General features: G+C 49.4%; 1 protein-coding gene across 2 annotated transcripts in view; it reads left to right on the forward strand.

The window, feature by feature from the left end:
• prpf31 (PRP31 pre-mRNA processing factor 31 homolog (yeast)) overlaps positions 1–22,666 on the forward strand; it is a 27,152-nt gene continuing 4,486 nt past the window's right edge. The window contains exons 1-9 of one of the 2 annotated variants that reach the window (XM_059957566.1): positions 1–160; positions 751–934; positions 9,839–9,896; positions 11,373–11,456; positions 12,252–12,349; positions 13,958–14,064; positions 14,843–15,012; positions 16,415–16,572; positions 17,404–17,493. In XM_059957566.1, the coding sequence (XP_059813549.1) occupies positions 758–934; positions 9,839–9,896; positions 11,373–11,456; positions 12,252–12,349; positions 13,958–14,064; positions 14,843–15,012; positions 16,415–16,572; positions 17,404–17,493 (942 nt within the window). In that variant the 5' untranslated portion in view covers positions 1–160; positions 751–757. Of the gene's footprint in view, positions 200–750; positions 935–9,838; positions 9,897–11,372; positions 11,457–12,251; positions 12,350–13,957; positions 14,065–14,842; positions 15,013–16,414; positions 16,573–17,403; positions 17,494–22,666 lie in introns of both variants that reach the window. The other variant, XM_059957567.1, reaches the window with a different exon arrangement.

Here is a 22,666-nt window from a genome sequence, read left to right on the forward strand (position 1 = left end):
ATGGGTTACGCTCGACATGAGTCACACAATGACACAGACATGGCTGTCGGTCCGGGTGGGGTGAAGCGGCGCGAGTAGATGAGCGAGGCGAACGGTGACGTCATCAGCGCGCGCGGAAAAGCGGCGAGGGACCGGAGAGGCGGTTCGGTGCGGATCGTTGGTGAGTGGGCGTGAGGAGAGGTCCCGGTGCTCCCCATTGGTTGGTTGGCTTCTCTCGCATCATTCTCCCATCTTCTTACCCCTTTTCCCCACATTGCTCTTGGTCCCTCATTGGTGTCCCCTTGAGGCCCCCTCTCCCACCATTGCCCCCTCTTCCCCCCCCAGTTGGTTGCCTCCCCCGGTCCCCTCTTCCTCACATTGGTTTGCCCCGTTAACCCCCTCTTCCCTTCCCATTGATTTGCCCCGTTAACCCCCTCTTCCCCTCCCATTGGTTTGCCCCGTTAACCCCTCTTCCCCTCCCATTGGTTTGCCCCGTTAACCCCTCTTCCCCTCCCATTGGTTTGCCCCGTTAACCCCTCTTCCCCTACCATTGGTTGGCCCCATTAACCCCTCTTCCCCCTGTTGGTTGGCCCTGTTAACCCCCTCTTCCTCCCATAGGATGAACGGGGAAAATGGCTGTATACCTGGCGGAGGAGGGGTTGGGTCTGGTGTGTAGATTACCACTCTTGCCTGGCTGCTGGGAACGCCAAACACCTTTTCAGTTTTTTGACAGTGACCGGATGTTCTCCGTATCCCTGTTTCTGGCAACAGAGGCGTGATGTCGCTAGCGGACGAGCTGCTGGCAGACTTGGAGGAAGCAGCGGCTGAGGATGCAGAGGAGACATATGTCGACGAGGAGGAGGATGGCGTGGCCATTGAAGTGCTGGAGGAGGAGATGCCCGAGGCAGATGCTGACTCCATCAAGAGCATTGCTAAGCTGCGGGACAGCAAGCTGGTGGGTGGCACCCCGGTCTGCGAGAGGACCTTTGGCGCACTGACACTGCACCTAATGAAACTGAACTTTCTCTATCTCACTAACACCTACATCACCACCACTGGCAGCAAATTCCAGTCCCTATCTCACTAACACCTCCATCACCACTTTTTAAGAAAGGAGGGAGGGAGAAAACAGAGAACTATCGACCTGTCAGCCTGACATCGGTGGTGGGGAAGATGTTAGAGTCCATTAATAAGGATGAAATAGTGGCATATCTAGATAGCAGTGTTAAGATTGGGCCGAGCCAGCATGGATTGACTAATCTATTGAAGTTTTTCGAGGATGTAACCAGGAAGTTAGACAAGGGAGATCCAGTGGATGTAGTGTACCTCGACTTTCAGAAGGCATTTGATAAGGTCCCACATAGGAGATTGGTGGGTAAAATCAAAGCTCAGGGCATCGGGGGGAAGACATTGACATGGATAGAAAACTGGTTGGCAGATAGAAAGCAAAGGGTAGCGGTGAATGGGTGTTTCTCGGAATGGCAGGTGGGGACTAGTGGGGTGCCACAGGGTTTGGTATTGGGACCACAGCTGTTTACAATTTACGTCAACGATTTAGATGAAGGCATTGAGAATAACATCAGCAAATTTGCTGATGATGCTAAGCTGGTGGCAGTGTGACATGTGATGAGGATGTTAGGAGAATTCAGGGTGACTTGGATAGGCTGGGTGAGTGGGCAGATACTTGGCAGATGACGTTTAATGTGAATAAGTGTGAGGTTATCCACTTTGGGAGTAAGAACAGGAAGGCAGATTATTATCTGAATGGTGTAGAGTTAGGTAAGGGAGAAATACAAAGAGATCTAGGGGCCCTTGTTCATCAGTCACTGAAGGTGAATGAGCAAGTGCAGCGGGCAGTGAAGAAGGCTAATGAAATGTTGGCCTTTATTACAAAGGGAATTGAGTAAAAGAGCAAGGAAATCCTCTTGCATTTGTACAGAGCCCTGGTGATACAGTTTTGGTCTCCAGGGTTAAGGAAGGACATCCTGGCTGTAGAGGAAGTGCAGCATAGATTCACGAGGTTAATTCCTGGGATGTCTGGACTGTCTTACGCAGAGAGGTTAGGGAGACTGGGCTTGTACAAGCTGAAATTAAGGAGATTGAGAGGGGATCTGATTGAAACCTATAAGATTATTAAGGGATTGGACAAGATAGAGGCAGGAAGTATGTTCCAGATGCTGGGAGAGTCCAGTACCAGAGGGCATGGTTTGAGAATAAGGGGTAGGTCATTTAGGACAGAGTTAAGGAAAAACTTCTTCTCCCAGAGAGTTGTGGGGTTCTGGAATGCACTGCCTTGAAAGCATTCTGGATGCTTTCAAGAAGGAGCTAGATAGGTATCTTATGGATAGGGGAATCAAGGGATATGGGGACAAGGCAGGAACTGGGTATTGATAGTAGTTGATCAGCCATGATCTCAAAATGGCGGTGTAGGCTCGAAGGGCCAAATGGTCTTCTGCACCTATTGTCTACTACCACCGCTGGCAGCACCTTCCAGCCCCTATCTCACTAACACCTCCATCACCACTGCTGGTAGTACCTTCCAGCCCCTATCTCACTAACACCTCCAGCACCACCGCTGGCAGCACCTTCCAGCCCCTATCTCACTAACACCTCCATCACCACCGCTGGCAGCACCTTCCAGCCCCTATCTCACTAACACCTCCATCACCACTGCTAGCAGCACCTTCCAGCCCCTATCTCACTAACACCTCCATCACCACCGCTGGCAGCACCTTCCAGCCCCTATCTCACTAACACCTCCATCACCACTGCTGGTAGTACCTTCCAGCCCCTATCTCACTAACACCTCCATCACCACCGCTGGTTGTACCTTCCAGCTCCTATCTCACTAACACCTCCATCACCACCGCTGGTAGTACCTTCCAGCTCCTATCTCACTAACACCTCCATCACCACCGCTGGTTGTACCTTCCAGCTCCTATCTCACTAACACCTCCAGCACCACCGCTGGTTGTACCTTCCAGCCCCTATCTCACTAACACCTCCAGCACCACCGCTGGTTGTACCTTCCAGCCCCTATCTCACTAACACCTCCATCACCACTGCTGGCAGCACCTTCCAGCCCCTATCTCACTAACACCTCCAGCACCACCGCTGGCAGCACCTTCCAGCCCCTATCTCACTAACACCTCCAGCACCACCGCTGGTTGTACCTTCCAGCCCCTATCTCACTAACACCTCCATCACCACCGCTGGTTGTACCTTCCAGCCCCTATCTCACTAACACCTCCAGCACCACTGCTGGCAGCACCTTCCAGCCCCTATCTCACTAACACCTCCAGCACCACCGCTGGTTGTACCTTCCAGCCCCTATCTCACTAACACCTCCATCACCACTGCTGGCAGCACCTTCCAGCCCCTATCTCACTAACACCTCCAGCACCACTGCTGGCAGCACCTTCCAGCCCCTATCTCACTAACACCTCCAGCACCACCGCTGGTTGTACCTTCCAGCCCCTATCTCACTAACACCTCCATCACCACTGCTGGCAGCACCTTCCAGCCCCTATCTCACTAACACCTCCATCACCACTGCTAGCAGCACCTTCCAGCCCCTATCTCACTAACACCTCCATCACCACCGCTAGCAGCACCTTCCAGCCCCTATCTCACTAACACCTCCATCACCACCGCTGGTTGTACCTTCCAGCCCCTATCTCACTAACACCTCCATCACCACCGCTGACAGCACCTTCCAGCCCCTATCTCACTAACACCTCCATCACCACCGCTAGCAGCACCTTCCAGCCCCTATCTCACTAACACCTCCATCACCACTGCTGGCAGCACCTTCCAGCCCCTATCTCACTAACACCTCCATCACCACTGCTGGCAGCACCTTCCAGCCCCTATCTCACTAACACCTCCATCACCACCGCTGACAGCACCTTCCAGCCCCTATCTCACTAACACCTCCATCACCACTGCTGGTAGTACCTTCCAGCCCCTATCTCACTAACACCTCCATCACCACCGCTGACAGCACCTTCCAGCCCCTATCTCACTAACACCTCCATCACCACTGCTGGTAGTACCTTCCAGCCCCTATCTCACTAACACCTCCATCACCACCGCTGGTAGTACCTTCCAGCCCCTATCTCACTAACACCTCCATCACCACTGCTGGCAGCACCTTCCAGCCCCTATCTCACTAACACCTCCATCACCACCGCTGGCAGCACCTTCCAGCCCCTATCTCACTAACACCTCCATCACCACCGCTGGTAGTACCTTCCAGCCCCTATCTCACTAACACCTCCAGCACCACTGCTGGTAGTACCTTCCAGCCCCTATCTCACTAACACCTCCAGCACCACCGCTGACAGCACCTTCCAGCCCCTATCTCACTAACACCTCCAGCACCACCGCTGACAGCACCTTCCAGCCCCTATCTCACTAACACCTCCATCACCACCGCTGGTAGCACCTTCCAGCCCCTATCTCACTAACACCTCCATCACCACCGCTGGTTGTACATTCCAGCCCCTATCTCACTAACACCTCCATCACCACCGCTGGTAGTACCTTCCAGCCCCTATCTCACTAACACCTCCATCACCACTGCTAGCAGCACCTTCCAGCCCCTATCTCACTAACACCTCCATCACCACCGCTGGCAGCACCTTCCAGCCCCTATCTCACTAACACCTCCAGCACCACCGCTGGTTGTACCTTCCAGCCCCTATCTCACTAACACCTCCAGCACCACCGCTGGTAGTACATTCCAGCCCCTATCTCACTAACACCTCCATCACCACCGCTGGTAGTACATTCCAGCCCCTATCTCACTAACACCTCCATCACCACCGCTGGTAGTACATTCCAGCCCCTATCTCACTAACACCTCCATCACCACCGCTGGTAGTACCTTCCAGCCCCTATCTCACTAACACCTCCAGCACCACTGCTAGCAGTACCTTCCAGCCCCTATCTCACTAACACCTCCAGCACCACTGCTAGCAGTACCTTCCAGCCCCTATCTCACTAACACCTCCATCACCACCGCTGGTAGTACCTTCCAGCTCCTATCTCACTAACACCTCCAGCACCACTGCTGTCCAGGCACCCACCTCTGTCTGTAATTTAAAAAAACTTGCGTTTCACATCTCCTTAGAATGCTCCCCCTCACCTTAAATGCATGCCTTCTGGTGTTGGATATTCTCACCTTGGGGCAACAGTTATTGTCTGCCTCTTGTAATGGTATAAACCTCTGTTAGCTCTTCCCAAAGCCTCCCTCCCCCCATTCCATAATATGAGAGATTCTGCAGGTGCTGGAAATCCAGAGCAACACACACAAGATGCTGGAGGAACTCGGCAGGTCAGGTAGCATCTGTGGAAAAGAGTACAGTCGACGTTTCGGGCCATTCTTGATGAAGATTCCCAACTGGAAAGATGTCGACTGTTCACTCTTGCATAGATGCTGCCTGGCCTGCTGAGCTCCTCCAGCATTTGTGGGTGTTGTTCCCTTTCCATAAGACATCGCTTGTTCATTATGTCACGTGCTGTTTTGGCGTTTGCACCTGATGTCATCTGGAGATGACACATTGATTAGCTGAGGAGTGCAGAGTCAATTGTTGGAGAAGAAAGGTAACCAGAGCTGTCAGAACAACTTCCTGTAGTCCCAGAGTCAACTCCTACAACCTCCACAGAGAAGGTTCCAGAATCTGAAATTGTTTCACAGCCATGAGTCTCATCTGCCAAGCTGAGTGACCACCACCCCCCCCCCGTAATAAGTCCTCCACAGCGTTTAAATCTTCAAGCCTGAATGAGACGATATAAAATTTCCAACACTGTGGATGTCTATCATTTGTTCATTATGGCCATGTTGAATAATCTTTCTGATCATGCCCTTTCCATTACCATGAATATTCTTGGCAAAATTTTCTACAGAAGTAGCCTTCTGGGCCGTGTATTTACAAGTTGGTGACTCCAGCTATTGTAAATACTCTTCAGAGATTGTCTGCCTGGCGTCAGGGGTCGCATAACCAGAACTTGTGATATGCACCAACTGCTCATACAAAAGCCATCCACCATGGCTTCACGTGACCCTGATCAGTGTGGCTAAGCAGGTGCTACGTACATCTTGCCCAAGGGTGACGTGCAGGCTAGCAGAGGGAAGGAGCAACTTGCATCCGCCTCAGTAGAAAAGTATCTGCAGTCGGCCACCCATTCTTAAGACATAGGAGCAGAGTTAGGCCATTCAGTCCATCAAGTCTTGGTAAGACAGCTAGTCTGACCTCTGGTTGGGAAAACATTGGAGTCAAATGATAAGGATGAGGTTTCAGGGTAACTGGGGGTACATGGTAAAATAGAATGGAGTCAGCATGGTTTCCTTAAAGAAAAAAATCTTACCTAACAAATCTGTTGGAACTTTTTGAAGAAATAATAAGCAGGAGAAACAAAGGAGAATTGGTTGATGTTGTGTACTTGGATTTTCAGAAGGCCTTTGACAAAGTTCCACACATGAGGCTTCTTAACAAGCTACACAAAAGATTCTAGCATGGATGAAGCAGTGGCTGATGGGCAGAAGACTAGGAATAAAGGGAGACATTTCTGGCTAGCTGCTGGTGACTAGTGGTATTGCACACGGGTCTGTACTGGGACCGTTTCTTTTTACATTATGTATCAGTGATTTGGATGAAGAATTGGTGGCTTTGTGGCCAAATTTGTGGACGATATGAAGATAACTGGAGGGGCAAGTAGTATTGAGGAAGAAGAGAGGCTGCAGAAACATTGAGACATAGTAGGAGACCATGCAAAGAAACATAAGATGGAATACAGTGTTGGGAAGTGTATGGTAAAGAAATAAAAAAACTGATTTTCTAAGTGAAGAGAAAATTAAAATATCTGAGGTGCAAAGGGACTTGGGAGTACAGGATTCCCTAAATATTAATTTGCACGTTGAGGAAGGCAAATACAACGTTAGCATTCATTTTGAGAGGACTAGAATATAAAAGCAAGGATGTAATGTTGAGGCTTTAAAGCACTGGTGAGGACTCCCTTGGAATATTGTGAGCATTTTTGGACCTCTAATCTAAGAAAGGATGTGCTGACACTGGAGAAGGTTCAAAGGAGGGTCACAAAAATAATTCCAGGATTGAAAGGCTTATCATATGAGGAGCATTTGATAGCTCTAGGTCTGTACTCACTGGAGTTTAGAAGAATCAAGGGTGATCTCATTGAAACCTGTCAAATGTTGAAAGGCCTCGAGTGGATGTGGAGAGGAGTGGGGGAGTCTTAAGACTAGAGGGCACAGCCCCAGATTAGAGAGGTGTCCTTTTAGATGGGAGGAATTTCTTCAGCCAGAGAGTGGTGAATCTGTGGAATTGTGTGCCATAGGTGACTGCAAAGGCTAAGTCATTGGCTAAGGCAGAAGTTGACGGATTAGTCAGGAACAAAGGGATATGGAAGAAGGCAGGAGATCCAGACTGAGAGGGAAATGGATCAGCCATAGTAAATGGCAGAGTAGACTCGATGGGCCAAATGGCCTAAATCTGCTCCTATATCTTCTCTGCAATTTGACATAGCTGATTTCCTTTCTCTCTCAATACCATTCTCTTGCCTTCTCCCTATAACCCCTTTATTCCCTCTCCCCCTTCCTCCCTCATTCTCCCCATTCCCCTCTTCTCTCAGCCCTCATGCCAAATTTCTGGCCAGGTTTGTGTGCTTTAAGGCTCTTGTGATGTCTGCCCACTGCAGTGTGTATGGTGGGCAGAGCTATGGATCATTTGCTGGCAGTAGAGATTGATCGAAATTCGGTATTGTGTTTGATACAGACAATGTGGGCCAAAGACCCTGTGAATCAATGTACACTAAACAATCTCCCAATCTCCCTCGTCATGGCCCTTGCTCCACTGCAGTTTCTCTGAAACTAACAATCTCTGAATCATCTTTATTATCACCGACAGATGTCTTGATTCCCCTTCCCCCCCCCCCCCCCCAACACTATCTGCAGGGATTGTTCCCTCCACGATTCCCTTGCCCCTCTGCAGGGATTGTTCCCTCCGCGATTCCCTTGCCCCTCTGCAGGGATTGTTCCCTCCGCAATTCCCTTGCCCCTCTGCAGGGATCTTTCCATTCCCTTGTCCCCTCTGCAGGGATTGTTCCCTCCGCCATTCCCTTGTCCCTCTGCAGGGATTGTTCCCTCCGCCATTCCCTTGTCCCTCTGCAGGGATTGTTCCCTCCGCCATTCCCTTGTCCCTCTGCAGGGATTGTTCCGTCCGCCATTCCCTTGTCCCGTCTGCAGGGATTGTTCCATCCGCGATTCCCTTGTCCCTCTGCAGGGATTGTTCCCTCTGCGATTCCCTTGTCTCTCTGCAGGGATTGTTCCCTTCCCTTGTCCCTCTGCAGGGATTGTTCCATTCCCTTGTCCCCTCTGCAGGGATTGTTCCCTCCACCATTCTCTTGTCCCTCTGCAGGGATTGTTCCCTCCGCGATTCCCTTGTCTCTCTGCAGGGATTGTTCCCTCCGCCATTCTCTTGTCCCTCTGCAGGGATTGTTCCCTCCGCGATTCCCTTGTCTCTCTGCAGGGATTGTTCCCTTCCCTTGTCCCTCTGCAGGGATTGTTCCATTCCCTTGTCCCCTCTGCAGGGATTGTTCCCTCCGCCATTCTCTTGTCCCTCTGCAGGGATTGTTCCCTCCACGATTCCCTTGTCCCTCTGCAGGGATTGTTCCCTCCGCCATTCTCTTGTCCCTCTGCAGGGATTGTTCCCTCCGCGATTCCCTTGTCTCTCTGCAGGGATTGTTCCCTCAACCATTCCCTTGTCTCTCTGCAGGGATTGTTCCCTCCGCCATTCCCTTGTCTCTCTGCAGGGATTGTTCCCTCCGCCATTCCCTTGTCTCTCTGCAGGGATTGTTCCCTCCGCCATTCGCTTGTCCCCTCTGCAGGGTTTGTTCCCTCTGCCATTCGCTTGTCCCCTCTGCAGGGATTGTTCCCTCTGCCATTCCCTTGTCTCTCTGCAGGGATTGTTCCCTCCGCCATTCCCTTGACTCTCTGCAGGGATTGTTCCCTCCGCCATTCCCTTGTCTCTCTGCAGGGATTGTTCCCTCTGCCATTCGCTTGTCCCCTCTGCAGGGATTGTTCCCTCTGCGATTCCCTTGTCCCCTCTGCAGGGATTGTTCACTCCACGATTCGCTTGTCCCCTCTGCAGGGATTGTTCACTCCGCGATTCGCTTGTCCCCTCTGCAGGGATCGCTCCCTTCGCCATTCCCTTGTCCCTCTGCAGGGATTGTTCCCTCCGCCATTCCCTTGTCCATTCATCCCTCCCAGAACTTGTCAAGGACCCCAAGTGTAACACTCGCCCATGGCATCCTTTTGTGCCACGATGAGGTCATCTTCAGGGCAAAGGAGTAACATCTAGATAGCCTCAAACTTGATGGCATGAATTTTGATTTCATATTCTGGTAAACAAACCCATCCTACCATTCTATTCTGTGCTGTGGCCTCTTACCTCTTCACATCTTCAAATGGTGTCATCCATCATTAAGGACCTCCATCACCCTCTTCTCATCAAGGAACAGGTACAGGAACCTGAAGACAATTTTAATGATTCAGAACAGCCTCTTCCCCTCTGCCATCAGACAATGAACCCAAGAATGCCTCTTGTTTTGCTCTCTTTTTACACTATTTAATTTTTTCACATACCCTTCTTAATGTAGCTGATAAGATTTTTTATGATTTTAAAAAAAAGATTTTCTGCCCTGTCCTGCTGCCACTTAACAACCAATTTCACAAGATAGGCCAGCGATTCTGTGCCACTGTCCGTAAGGAGTTTTCACATTCTCCCAGTCACCACATGGATGTCTTCCGGATGCTCATAATTTACTTTCCACTTTGCAGTTTGCAGACATCATTTCCAAAGTGGGCGAATACATTGGCAAGCAGCGTAAAACGGAAGGTGGGTATGCATTCAAGCTTGGGAGGAACAGAAGAGGGTGGGATGTGATGTGACTAAGCTCTGCGATAGTTGGTGCAAAGAATTCCCACAGACCCCGTCCCATGTGACACCCAGGAGATGTATAAACTTGGGGAGTGGAGTGTTAAATGTAAACACACTCCCCGGTACTGAGGGAGTGTCACACTGTCTAGGGAGATGTATGTATTCGGGGTGTTACGAACCCCGTAACTGGGTATCTTACCAGCAAAGGTAGGAGTATCCGTTGAAGTCTGATGATACTATTCTTAACAGTATTTATTAGTAAAGATACACAAAAATAATATCAATGCAAATATACAGATAACATACGTCATCAATACTAAACCTAAAAGTACAGGTTTAATCGATAAGAAATAAGCTCTATCGTTGTCTAGGGGATAATGAATTGTCCGATGGAAATATAAAGTTCAGTTCAGTTCATGCAGGCTGCAGTAGTTTAATCGATAAGAAATAAGCTCTATCGTTGTCTAGGGGATAATGAATTGTCCGATGGAAATATAAAGTTCAGTTCAGTTCATGCAGGCTGCAGTAGTTGTTGTTCGCGGTGCTGCAATTGTTGGAGAGAGAGAGAGAGAGAGAGAAACAGCTATTGACTTGCCGACTTTCCTTTTCGATCTTGATCCGTCAATGCGTCGTTGCTGTGGCCATTCACGTATGACCCCTCCATCCATTAGCTAGATCGTTCCGTGGAGGACTTGTCACCCAGGCAAGGGTGGACACACACACAAGCCCCCACCGGTCTCGTAGCGTCTCTCCTGGTGCGTCTGAGGGGTGTTTCCCCAGACCCTACTGAGACGGGGTCTCAGGTGTCAATCAGGTTGGAATGATGCAACACATCAACCAGCCCTCTCTGGCTGCCCCCTGAGGGGTTTCAATGAATAAAACAGTACTCAATAAACAATCCTTCTCCACGAGACAATAGCAGTAATCTCTCTTTTTGTCATAGGAGACATTCCAACCTGTGGGCCTCTCTCATTAATTTTTCATCAGTGTTGTCAATAATAACTGCCATTGCTGTTAACCTGTGTCTCTCTCATCTCCCTTGATAACAGCAACAGAATAGTAGCAATTTGCGATTCTCCAAAAGGGGGGGGGGGGGGCATTGGCGATTCTGTACCCTTCTGCCCATCAGAGTTGCTCATCATTCGTAACAGGGGAATGGAGGAATGGTGTATTAAGCCACCGTCACACACTCCCCGGTACTGAGGGAGTGTCACACTGTTTGGGGAGATGTATATACTCGGGGAATGGAGTACTAAACCACCGACACAGACTCCCCGGTACTGAGGGAGTGTCACACTGTCTAGGGAGGTGTATGTATTCGGGGAATGGAGTATTAAACCACAGACACACACTCCCCGGTACTGAGGGAGTGTCACACTGTCTGGGGAGATGTATGTTACAGTTTTTATTTTGATCTCTTTTCACCCCAATCAGTGACAGGCCCCGTGGAATCAGATCCAGAGTATAAGCTAATTGTGGATGCTAATAATCTGACCGTGGAGATCGATAATGAGATAAGTACGACATCTCTTCTGCAGCCCTTTGCTATATTGTTGTACAGAGTCAGAAACTATACACAGTTATTCTGGTGTGAGTGACCAGAGGATACAAAGATGGGAACTGTGCACTTGGTCCCAGTGTGGATCTGACCTAGGGCGATAGGGAGACAGGAACTATGCATGGTGCTTCTGATGTGAGCCTGACCCAGGGGGATAAGGAGACAGGAACCATACTGTTGGTCCCAGTGTGGGTCTGACCCAGGGGATATGGAAATGGGAACTGTGCACGGTGTTCCTGGTGCGGGTCTGACCCAGGGGATACAGAGCTGGGATCTGTGCACGGTACTCTCGGTGTGTGTCTTACCCAGTGGGGTATGGAGATGGGCACGGTATTCCCAGTTTGAGTCTGATATGTATTGTTTTCCCAGTGTGCGTCTGACCCGGGGGATATGGAAATGGGAACTGTGCATGGTGTTCCGGTGTAGGTCTGACTCAGTGATACAGAGGTGGGAACTGTACACTGTGCTCCCGGTGTGGGTCTGACCCAGGGGTACAGAAACGCGAACCTTACATGGTACTCCCGGTGTGGGCCTGACCCAGGGGTACGGATGGCAACTATATACGGTGTTCCCGGTGTGGGTCTGACCCAGGGGGATATGGAGATGGGAACTGTACACAGTACTCCAGGTGTGGGTCTGACCCAGGGATACAGAGATGAGAACTGTTCAGTGTTCCCACTGTGGGTCTGACAGAGGGGGAAATAGAGATTCTGTAGTTTCCAGTGTAGTAACCAATAACTTGTTTTCTCACTTAGATATAATCCACAAGTTTGTCCGGGATAAATATTCCAAACGCTTCCCTGAGCTGGAGTCCCTTGTTCCCAGTGCACTGGACTACATCCGGACAGTCAAGGTATGACTGCAGAGTCTTGCTGATGCGCGGGCTCTTAATTCTGTAAATCTTTAACCTTTCACCCTGTCTGCTGCCCTCTGAATGTCCACAGGTTCGATGAGACACCTCTCGTCTTCCAAAACACCCATGAGTTTAGCAGAACCCCTTGTCCATCCTTCCCAATTTCAATGGGAATTTCATTTAAGTTGTATACAGTTCCATGAAGGAGGCTTCATAAGTAGACAGGGCAGTAAAGAAGGCGTACGAGACATTTGCCTTCATCGGTCAGGTGTTGAGGACCAGTCAGGAAACCATGTACTCTGATCTGTCTGCTCTCGGAGTATTGTGTGCAGTTCTGGTTTCCCTGTTACAGGAAGGGTGGGGGTGTCTTTGGAAAGGGTGCAGAAGAGATTCACCAGGATGCTGCCTGGATTAGAGAGCTTGAACTACAAGGAGAGGTTGGACGAACTCAGGTTGTTTTCTCGGAGGAACGGGGGCTGATGGGAGACCTAATAGAGGTGTTGAAAAGGTCTTTAGACAGACACATGATCTGTGGGGAACAGAGGGAGACTGAGTCCCAATGAGTAAGTGATTATAGGCATATCAGGATAGCAGATTATTGGTGTGTTGCTAGTATCCTGGATGGATATTGCTGAGATCCTGGACGGATCCACTGTGAGGGATTACACTTTGGAACAAGTGTGAGGTACTGCACTTTGGAAGGTCAAACCAAGGTAGAACATACAAGGTAAATGGTAGGACACTGAGGAGTGCAGTAGAACAGAGGGATCTGGAAATACAGATACATAATTCCTTAAAAGTGGCATCATAGGTAGATAGGGTCATAAAGAGAGCTTCTCGTACATTGGCCTTTATAAATCTAAGTATTGAGTGTAAGAGTTGGAATGTTACGGTGAGGTTATATAAGACATTGGTGAGACCGAATTTGGAGTATTGTGCACAGTTTTGGTCACCTAATTACAGGAAGGATATTAATAAGGTTGAAAGAGTGCAGAGAAGGTTTACAAGGATGTTACCGGGACTTGAGAAACTGAATTACAGAGCAAGGTTGAATAGGTTAGGACTTTATTCCCTGGAGCGTAGAAGAATGAGGGGAGATTTGATAGAGGTATATAAAATTATGATGGGCATAGATAGAGTGAATGCAAGGAGACTTTTTCCACTGAGGCTAGGGGAGAAAAAAACCGGAGGACATGGGTGAAGGGGGAAAAGTTTAAAGGGAACATTGGGGGGAGCTTCTTCACACAGAGTGGTGGGAGTGTGGAATGAGCTGCCAGATGAAGTGATAAATGCGGGCTCACTTTTAACATTTAAGAAAAACTTGGACAGGTACATGGATGAGAGGGGTATGGAGGGATATGGTCCAGGTGCAGGTCAGTGGGACGAGGCAGAAAATTGGTTCGGCACAGCCTTTTTCTGTGCTGTAATGTTCTATGGATGTTGCTAGGATTCTGGATGGAATTCGGCTCTTTATTGGGTGAGCTGAGCATTGGTTGTGTTGTACAGGGACTCGTCAATGCCCCACTGGTGACCAGTCAGTCTGTACAGGCTGTCCTGCATCCTGCTCACATCCTACCTCCTGTTGTGTGATTCTTCCTCTCCTTCTAGGAATTGGGGAATAATCTGGACCGGTGCAAGAACAACGAGAACTTGCAGCAGATCCTGACCAACGCCACCATCATGGTGGTCAGTGTGACAGCCTCCACCACGCAGGGGTAAGAGAGAGGGGCAAAGAGATGGGGAGGAGGGAGATGGGCAAGGAGGCAGAGAGTTTGGATGGGGAGGGGTGTGGAGATTTAGGTGAGGGGGTATAAAGAGCGGATGGTAGGGGGTGGAGAGTGAAGAGGGAGGGAGGGCTGTGTTCGAGGCATTGGGAGGGTGTATCCTGTGTGACGAAAATCCCCACTTTCCTTCCCAGACAGCTACTGCTGGATAGGGAGCTCCCATGGGTGTTGCAGTGCAGGGAAGTTGGGGGTTCCAGCCGACATGTGAGTCTCGGCCTCTCCCTTACACACAGCGGCTGACAGGCAGCTCTCTACGATGCTGGGGATGTTGGGGTCCTGGATACTGTGAGTCTGTGGATGGATGGGGAAGTCTCGGTGTTGGCAGGGAGGGAAAAGGGGAAGCTTGCTGTCCCAGATGTCTGTTAGTCTCACCCACAGCATGATATTATTCCCCCTCCCCTTCAGACAGCTGTTGATGAATGGTGTGTAATCTCCCCTCTCGTACAGTGTGACCCCTCCCCCCCCCCGTGTATGGTGTGTCCCCCTTCCCCCTCCCATGTACAGTGTGTTCCCCTCTCCCTCCCTTGTATGATGTGACCCCCCCCCACATATGGTATGACCCCCCCCTCCCCACTATGTATGGTGTGTCCCCTTCCCCCCTTTCTCCCACAGACGGCGCATCACCCTCCTCCTCCACGTACGCTGAGCCCCCTCTCCCTCCCACCTCTCCCCCACAGACAGCGAGTCACCCTCCCCCTCTCCCCTGCAGACAGCTGTTGACAGACGGAGAACTCTCCACTGTGCTGGAGGCCTGCCGCATGGGTCTGGAGTTGAACCAGTACAAACACCAGATCTACGAGTACGTGGAGTCACGCATGTCCCTCATCGCCCCCAATCTCTCTGTCATCGTGGGGGCCTCCACCGCTGCCAGGATAATGGGTGAGTGGGCGAGGGAAAGTGTTAAAAGTTCAAAGTAAATTTATTAGCAGAGTAGTCATAAATTGGGTTAATTGGGCATCGGTTAATTGGGGCAGCCAATCATTTGGGGCAGCTCTTCAAGAACAAAAACTAATTGAGGAAATAGCCAGGTGTCCCTCAGAATATTTGGGGTACTGACGCTTAATTGGGACTGGAGACTTGCTGAAGTTTCCAACTAGCGTCAGTCATGTAATACTTGCATAGCCAGTTATGGTGCTAAGAGTGAATAGTTCTGAAATAGCATACGTTGCATGTGTTTTTGTTCAAAAAGCAGTGATAGTTCGTGAAAAATAAGCTGCAAGACAATTCAGAAATGTTTTGCTCACTGCGGTTTCAAGGATTCAGGCTTCGAATTGCCTGAGACAGCTGGAGGAGAAAATGAAACAATTTCACTACTTCAGCAATTAAGGAACTACAAAGAATTTGAAGGTATCAACAATCATATTGAATGTTACAATGAAGATGAAGATTTGGAGGATGCAGTCGTCAGTATCATTGTATGAAGGCAGTCCATTATCTACACTAGGTCTCTGTACAGAACTTGTTCATTTACAGTAAATCAAAAGCACGGCAGAGCACACTGGATGAATTCCTCTGTTGATAACTGTTAAGAAGTAATACACACTTTTATACTATTGAAGTAGTATTGGTAGTGTTCAAATTTGCTTTATTTATTGAGATTCAGCATGGAGCAAACCCTTCTGGCCCTTCAAGCTGTGTCACTCAGCTATCCCCCAATTTAATATTACCCTTATCACTGGACAGTTTACATTGACCAGTTAACCAATCTTTGGAAACCAACCTGGTCACAGGAGGACATGCAAACTCCTTAAAGTCAGCAGTGGGAATAGCTCTGGCACTGGCACCGTGCTGCCTGTATTTCATTTGTTACTCAGTTAACTGGTAGTTTGTCTTTTAATAACTATATCCATGAAATGTTGGGCCATAATGTACTGGTCCTGATGTGTCCCAGTTAAGCAGAAACCACAGTATGGCGCCACATACCAGCCTCAGATTCACTTCCTTCTGCATGTTCAGAGTAAATACAGAGTAGAATCAGTGAAAGACCACACTCAACAGGATGGACAAACAACCAGTGTGCAAAAGACCACAACTTGGGAACATACAAAAAGAAAAAAAAATAAATAAATAAGCAATAATTATTGGGTATGTGAGATGAGGAATTCTTGAAAGTAATGAAGAGAGGGAGGGGGAGAAAAAAATCCCAAATTGGTACAGGGAGCAAGAGTTAAAGTTCCCAGACTGTGAGAGGGGATGGGGAGGGAGTGTGAGGGTCATGGAAGAAGTACAGTGACTAGGTAGGTACCCTCCCTCACTGACCTCTCCCCTCATTTCACCCCAGGGATGGCAGGCGGCCTCACTAACCTGTCCAAGATGCCAGCCTGTAACATCATGTTACTGGGCTCCCAGCGTCGGAGTCTCTCTGGTTTCTCCAGCACCTCCGTCCTACCCCACACCGGACACATCTACCATAGTGACATCGTCCAATCCCTACCCCAGGTGAGTGACTATCTGCTGGGGTGCTCCCTCACTCCGTCCTACCCCACACCGGACATATCTACCATAGTGACATCGTCCAATCCCTACCCCAGGTGAGTGACTGCTGGGGTGCTCCTTCGCTCCTTCACTCTGTCCTACCCCACACCGGACACATCTACCATAGTGACATCGTCCAATCCCTACCCCAGGTGAGTGACTGCTGGGGTGCTCCCTCGCTCCTTCACTCTGTCCTACCCCACACCGGACACATCTACCATAGTGACATCGTCCAATCCCTACCCAAGGTGAGTGACTGACTGCTGGGGTACTCCCTCACTCCATCCTACCCCACACTGGACACATCTAACACATCATCCAATCCCTACCTCAGGTGAGCAATCGGCTGCTGGGGTACTCCCTCACTCCCTCCTGCACGACACTGGACACATCTACCACAACATCATCCAATCCCTACCCCAGGTGAGCAATTGGCTGCTGGGGTACTCCCTCACTCCCTCCTGCACGACACTGGACACATCTACCACAACATCATCCAATCCCTACCCCAGGTGAGCAATTGGCTGCTGGGGTACTCCCTCACTCCCTCCTGCACTACACTGGACACATCTACCACAACATCATCCAATCCCTACCCCAGGTGAGCAATTGGCTGCTGGGGTACTCCCTCACTCCCTCCTGCACTACACTGGACACATCTACCACAACATCATCAGTCCCTACCCCAGGTGAGCAATCGGCTGCTGGAGTAGCCCCTCCTTCCGGTGCATTCCCTCACACCTCCTTCCCCGGAGGTGCTCCTTTGCTCCTCTCTGTGACAGTGAATCTCCACAGGACCTGCGGAGGAAGGCTGCCCGACTGGTCGCAGGAAAGTGTACCCTGGCTGCACGGGTGGACAGTTTCCATGAGAGCTCTGAGGCGAAGGTGAGGGGTAGGAGCAAATCCCTATCCAATCTCTCTTCCCCTCCCTCCCTCCCTCCCTCCCTCCATTCCTCCTCCAAGTCTCCCACCCACTCTCCCTCCATCCTCTTTGCATGACACCTGCTTTCGAACAGGAATACTGCACAGGAACAGGTCCTTATTAAACTAGTAATTCAGCAGGATTTCCAGTGGGAAGACATTTTGAGTTCTCGGGGGAAGAGAGAGGCCAGACTGTGCAGATGCGTGATGTCAGCCAGTTGAGTGCAAACAGTTTAAAAAGGGCAAGGAATCTGCATAAGTTTTTGATTCGGAACAAGAAGGCAGTAGGAGAGCACCAAAGGATTTCCAGCGGGAAGACACTTTGAGTTCTCGGGGGGAAGAGAGAGGCCAGACTGCAGGCAGCATTGGGAGCAGGCAGTGGAGTGAGAGGCAGCAGAATGAAAGGGCTTCGGCGGTAACAGGACGAGGTAAGGCAGTTGTAGACTGCTAAAGGAGGTAGTATGTGTGTGAGGCCGGTTTTCTGTGGTCGGTGTCAGATGTGGGAGGTCCTGGAGCCTGTGTGCTGGACAATGTGGAGATTATGGAAGAAGTAGTGCTGGATCTTCTCAAAAACATTAAGATTGATAAATCCTCAGGGCCGGATTTGATACATACCAGGTTGTTGTGGGAATTGAGAGAAGAGATCGTAGGGGCATTAGCTATGATCTTTGAATCCTCCTTGGCTGCAGGGGAAGTGCCGGAGGACTGGAGAATGGCAAATGTAGTTCCTTTGTTTAAAAAAGGTAATAGGGAGAAACCTGGGAACTATAGCCCGGTAAGTTTCACGTCGGTGGTATGCAAACTACTGGAAAGGATAGGATCTATGAGCATTTGGAGAAGTACCGTCTACTCACGGCTTTGTGAAGGGAAGATTGTGCCTCACGATCTGATTGAGTTTTTTGAAGAGGTAACAAAAGAAATTGATGAGGGTAGGGCAGTGGATGTGGTCTACATGGACTTTAGCAAAGCATTTGACAAGGTCCCTCATGAGAGATTCATCAGAAAGTCATGAGGCATGGGATGCGGAACCTTGGCTGTTTGGATAAAAAATTGGCTTAAAGGAAGAAAGCAGAGGGAAGTTGTGGAAGGAAAGTATTCTGCCTGGAGGTCGGTGACTAGTGGAGTGCCGCAGGGATCTGTCCTGGGACCCCTGCTGTTTGTGATTTTTATAAATGACCTGGATGTAGAGGCGGAAGGATGGGTGAGTAAGTTTGTGGATGACACGAAGATTGGAGGAGTTGTGGATGGAGCTGTAGGTTGTCGAAGGTTACAAGAGGATATAGACAGGCTACAGAGTTGGGCAGAAAAATGGCAGATGGAGTTCAATCCGGACAAGTGTGAGGAGATGCATTTTGGAAGGACAAACCAGAAGACTGAGTACAGGATTAATGGTCAGTTACTTAAGAGTGTGGATGAACAAAGGGACCTTGGGGTTCAAATCCATACATCCCTCAAGGTCGCTGTACAAGTTCATAGGGTAGTTAGGAAGGCCTATGGGATGCTTGGCTTCATCAAAAGGGGGATTGAGTTCAAGAGTAGAGAGGTCATGTTGCAACTCTACAAATCTCTGGTGAGACCGCACTTAGAATTGTTTTCAATTCTGGTCACCTCATTATAGGAAGAATGTGGAAACTATGGAGAGGGTGCAGAGGAGATTTACCAGGACGTTGCCTGGTTTGGAGAACAAGTCATATGAAGCAAGGTTAGCAGAGCTGGGACTTTTCTCTTTGGAGCGTAGAAGAATGAGAGGGGACTTGATACTCTACAAAAGATTGAGAGGCATAGATAGGGTCAGTACCTGTTTCCCAGGGCACCAATAGCAAACACCAGAGGGCATATGTACAAAATTAAGGGAGGGAAGTTTAGGGGAGACATCAGGGGTAAGTGTTTTACACAGGGTTGTGAGTGCCTGGAATGACTTACCAGGGATGGTGTTGGAAGCTAAAACATTAGGGGTATTTAAGAGTTTCTTGGACAGGCACATGGATGAAAGAAAAATGGAGGGTTGTGGGGTACTGTGGGTTTAGTACTTTTTTTTAAGGATTATATGGGTTTGCACTACATGGAAGGCTGAAGGGCCTGTACTGTGCTGTAGTGTTCTATGGTTCTACGGTTCTAAGCTGATTGTAACTAATTCCTTCTGCCTAAACAATGTCCGCCTCTCTCCGCTCCCCGCACATCCATGTGTCTGTCTAACAGCCTCTTAAACGCATCTATCATTTCTGCCTCCACCACCGCCTCAGGCAGCACACTCCAGACACCCACCACTCTCTGTATAACAAAACTGGCCCGTCACATCTCCTTTGAACCAAACCCCTCTCAGCTTAGATGCCTGCAACCCTGGTATTAAGACATTCCCACCTGGGGGAAATATACTGTCTTGTCTACTCTATCTGTGCCTCTCATAATCTTATAAACATCTCTCAGACCTCCCCTCAGCCTCTAATGAGAGTTTGTCCAACTCTCATTATAACCTCTAACCCAGGCAGCATCCTGGTGAACCCCTTCTGCCCATCCCCAGAGCCCCCCCCCCCCCCACCCGTCCTGTAATGAGGAGACCAGAACTGCACGCAGTACTCCGAGAGCGGACAGACCAGAATTTTATATGGCTGCAACATGACTTTCCGACTCTTGTACTCAACACTTGACTGATGAAGGCAAGGTGTCAGCACAATACAGGCCCTTCGGCCCACAAAGTTGTGCCAAACATGTCCCTACCTTAGAAATTAGTAGGTTTACGCATAGCCCTCCATTTTTCTAAGCTCAATGTGCCTATCCAAAAGTCTCTTAAAAGACCCTATCGTATCCGCCTCCACCACCGTTGCCAGCAGCCCATTCCACACACTCGCCACTCTCTGCGTAACTTACCCGATATCTCCTCTGTACCTACTCCCCAGCACCTTAAACATGTGTCCTCTTGAGGCAGCCATTTCAGCCCTCAGAAAAAGCCTCTGACTATCAACACGATCAGTGCCTCTCATCATCTTGTACACCTATATCAGGTCACCTCTCATCCTCCGTCGCTCCAAGGAGAAAAGACTGAGTTCACTCAACCTGTTGTCATAAGGCATGCTCCCCAATCAAGGCAACATCCTTGTAAATCTCCTCTGCACCCTTTCTATGGCTTCCACATCCTTCCTGTAGTGAGGCGACCAGAAATGAGCACAGTACTCCAAGTGGGGTCTGACCAGGGTCCTATATGGCTGCAACATTACCTCTCAGCTCCTAAATTCAATTCCACGATTGATGAAGGCCAATACACCATATGCCTTCTTAACCAGTCAACCTGCATAGCTGCTTTGAGTGTCCTATGGACTCAGACCTCAAGATCCCTCTGATCCGCCACACTGCCAAGATTCTAATACTATATTCTACCATCATATTTGACCTACCAAAATGAACCACTTCACACTTGCACAAAATGCTGGTGGAACACAGCAGGCCAGGCAGCATCTATAGGAGAAGCACTGTCCTACCCAAGATCCATAAACCTGCCTGTCCAGGTAGACCTATTGTCTCAGCTTGCTCCTGCCCCATTGAACTTTAAGTCGACAGTGCTTCTCCTATAGATCTGCCTGGCCTGTTGTGTTCCACCAGCATTTTGGGTGTGTTGTTGTTTGAATTTCCAGCATCTGCAGATTTCCTCGTGTTTGCACTTCACACTTGTCTGGGTTGAACTCCATCTGCCACTTCCCAGCCCCGTTTTGCATTGTATCAATGTCCCTCTATAACCTCTGACAGCCCTCCACACCGTCCACAACACCTCCAACTTTTGTGCCATCAGCAAACTTACTAACCCATGCCTCTACTTCCTCATCCAGGTGATTTATAAAAATCACGAAGAGTAAGGGTCCCAGAACTGATCCCCGAGGCACACCTCCATGCAGAATATGACCCATCTACAACCACTCTTTGCCTTCTGTGGGCAAGCCAGTTCTGGATCCACAAAGCAATGTCCCCTTGGATCCCATGCCTCCTTACTTTCTCAGTAAGCCTTGCTTATCAAATACCTTGCTGAAATCTGTATACACTACATCTACTGCTCTTCCTTCATCAATGTGTTTAATCACTTCCTCAAAAAAATTCAATCAGGCTCGTAAGGCATGACCTGCCCTTGACAAAGCCATGCTGACTACTCCTAATCATATTATACCTCTCCAAAGGTTCATAAATCCTGCCTCTCAGGATCTTCTCCATCAGCTTACCAACCACTGAATTAAGACTCACTGGTCTACAATTTCCTGGGCCATCTTTACTCCCTTTCTGGTACAAAGGAACAACATCCGCAACCCTCCAATCCTCCGGAACCTCTCCCATCCCCACTGATGATGCAAAGATCATTGCCAGAGGCTCAGCAATCTCCTCCCTCGCCTCCCACAGTAGCCTGAGGTACATCTCATCTGGTCCCGGAGACTTATCCAACTTGATGCTTTCCAAAAGCTCCAGCACTTCCTCTTTCTTAATATCTACATGCTCAAGCTTTTCAGTCCACTGAAGTCACCACTACAATCACCAAGATCCTTTTCCATAGCGAATACTGTACTGAAGTATTCTTTAAGTAAAAACACAAAATGCTGGCAGAATATCAGCAGGCCAGACAACATCTATGGGAGGAGGTAGTGACGACGTTCCTGGCTGAAACCCTTCATCAGGACTGAAGTAACATGGGATGGTCGAGGGGAGATGAAGTAGAGAGCTGGGAAGTGTTAGGCTGGAGGGAAATGGGCTAGAATTATGGGAAATAAAAGAGAGAAAGGTAGGGCTGGGGGGAGATTATAGTGAGGGGGGGAAAAGAGAGAAAGAGAACCAGATTAAAATTACAGATAGGGATGGGGTAAGGGTAGCAACGGAGATCTGTGAGTTAAATGTTCATGCCAGCAGGTAGGAGGCTACCTAGGTGGGAGATAAGGTATTGCTCCATCACCCTGCGTGTGGCATCATCTTGACGGTAGATTCTACCTGCCGGCATGAACATTTGACTCACAGACCTCCATTGATACCCCTGCCCCCCCCCCCCCCCTTAGCCCATCCCTATCTATAATTTTAGTCTGGTTCTCTTTCTCTTTTCCCCCCTCACTTTGATCTCCCCCTAGCCCTACCTTTCTTTCTCTTATTTCCCATAATTCTGCACCTCCCT

Source organism: Hypanus sabinus, assembly GCF_030144855.1.
Source record: "Hypanus sabinus isolate sHypSab1 chromosome 24 unlocalized genomic scaffold, sHypSab1.hap1 SUPER_24_unloc_2, whole genome shotgun sequence".
Taxonomy (NCBI): domain Eukaryota; kingdom Metazoa; phylum Chordata; class Chondrichthyes; order Myliobatiformes; family Dasyatidae; genus Hypanus; species Hypanus sabinus.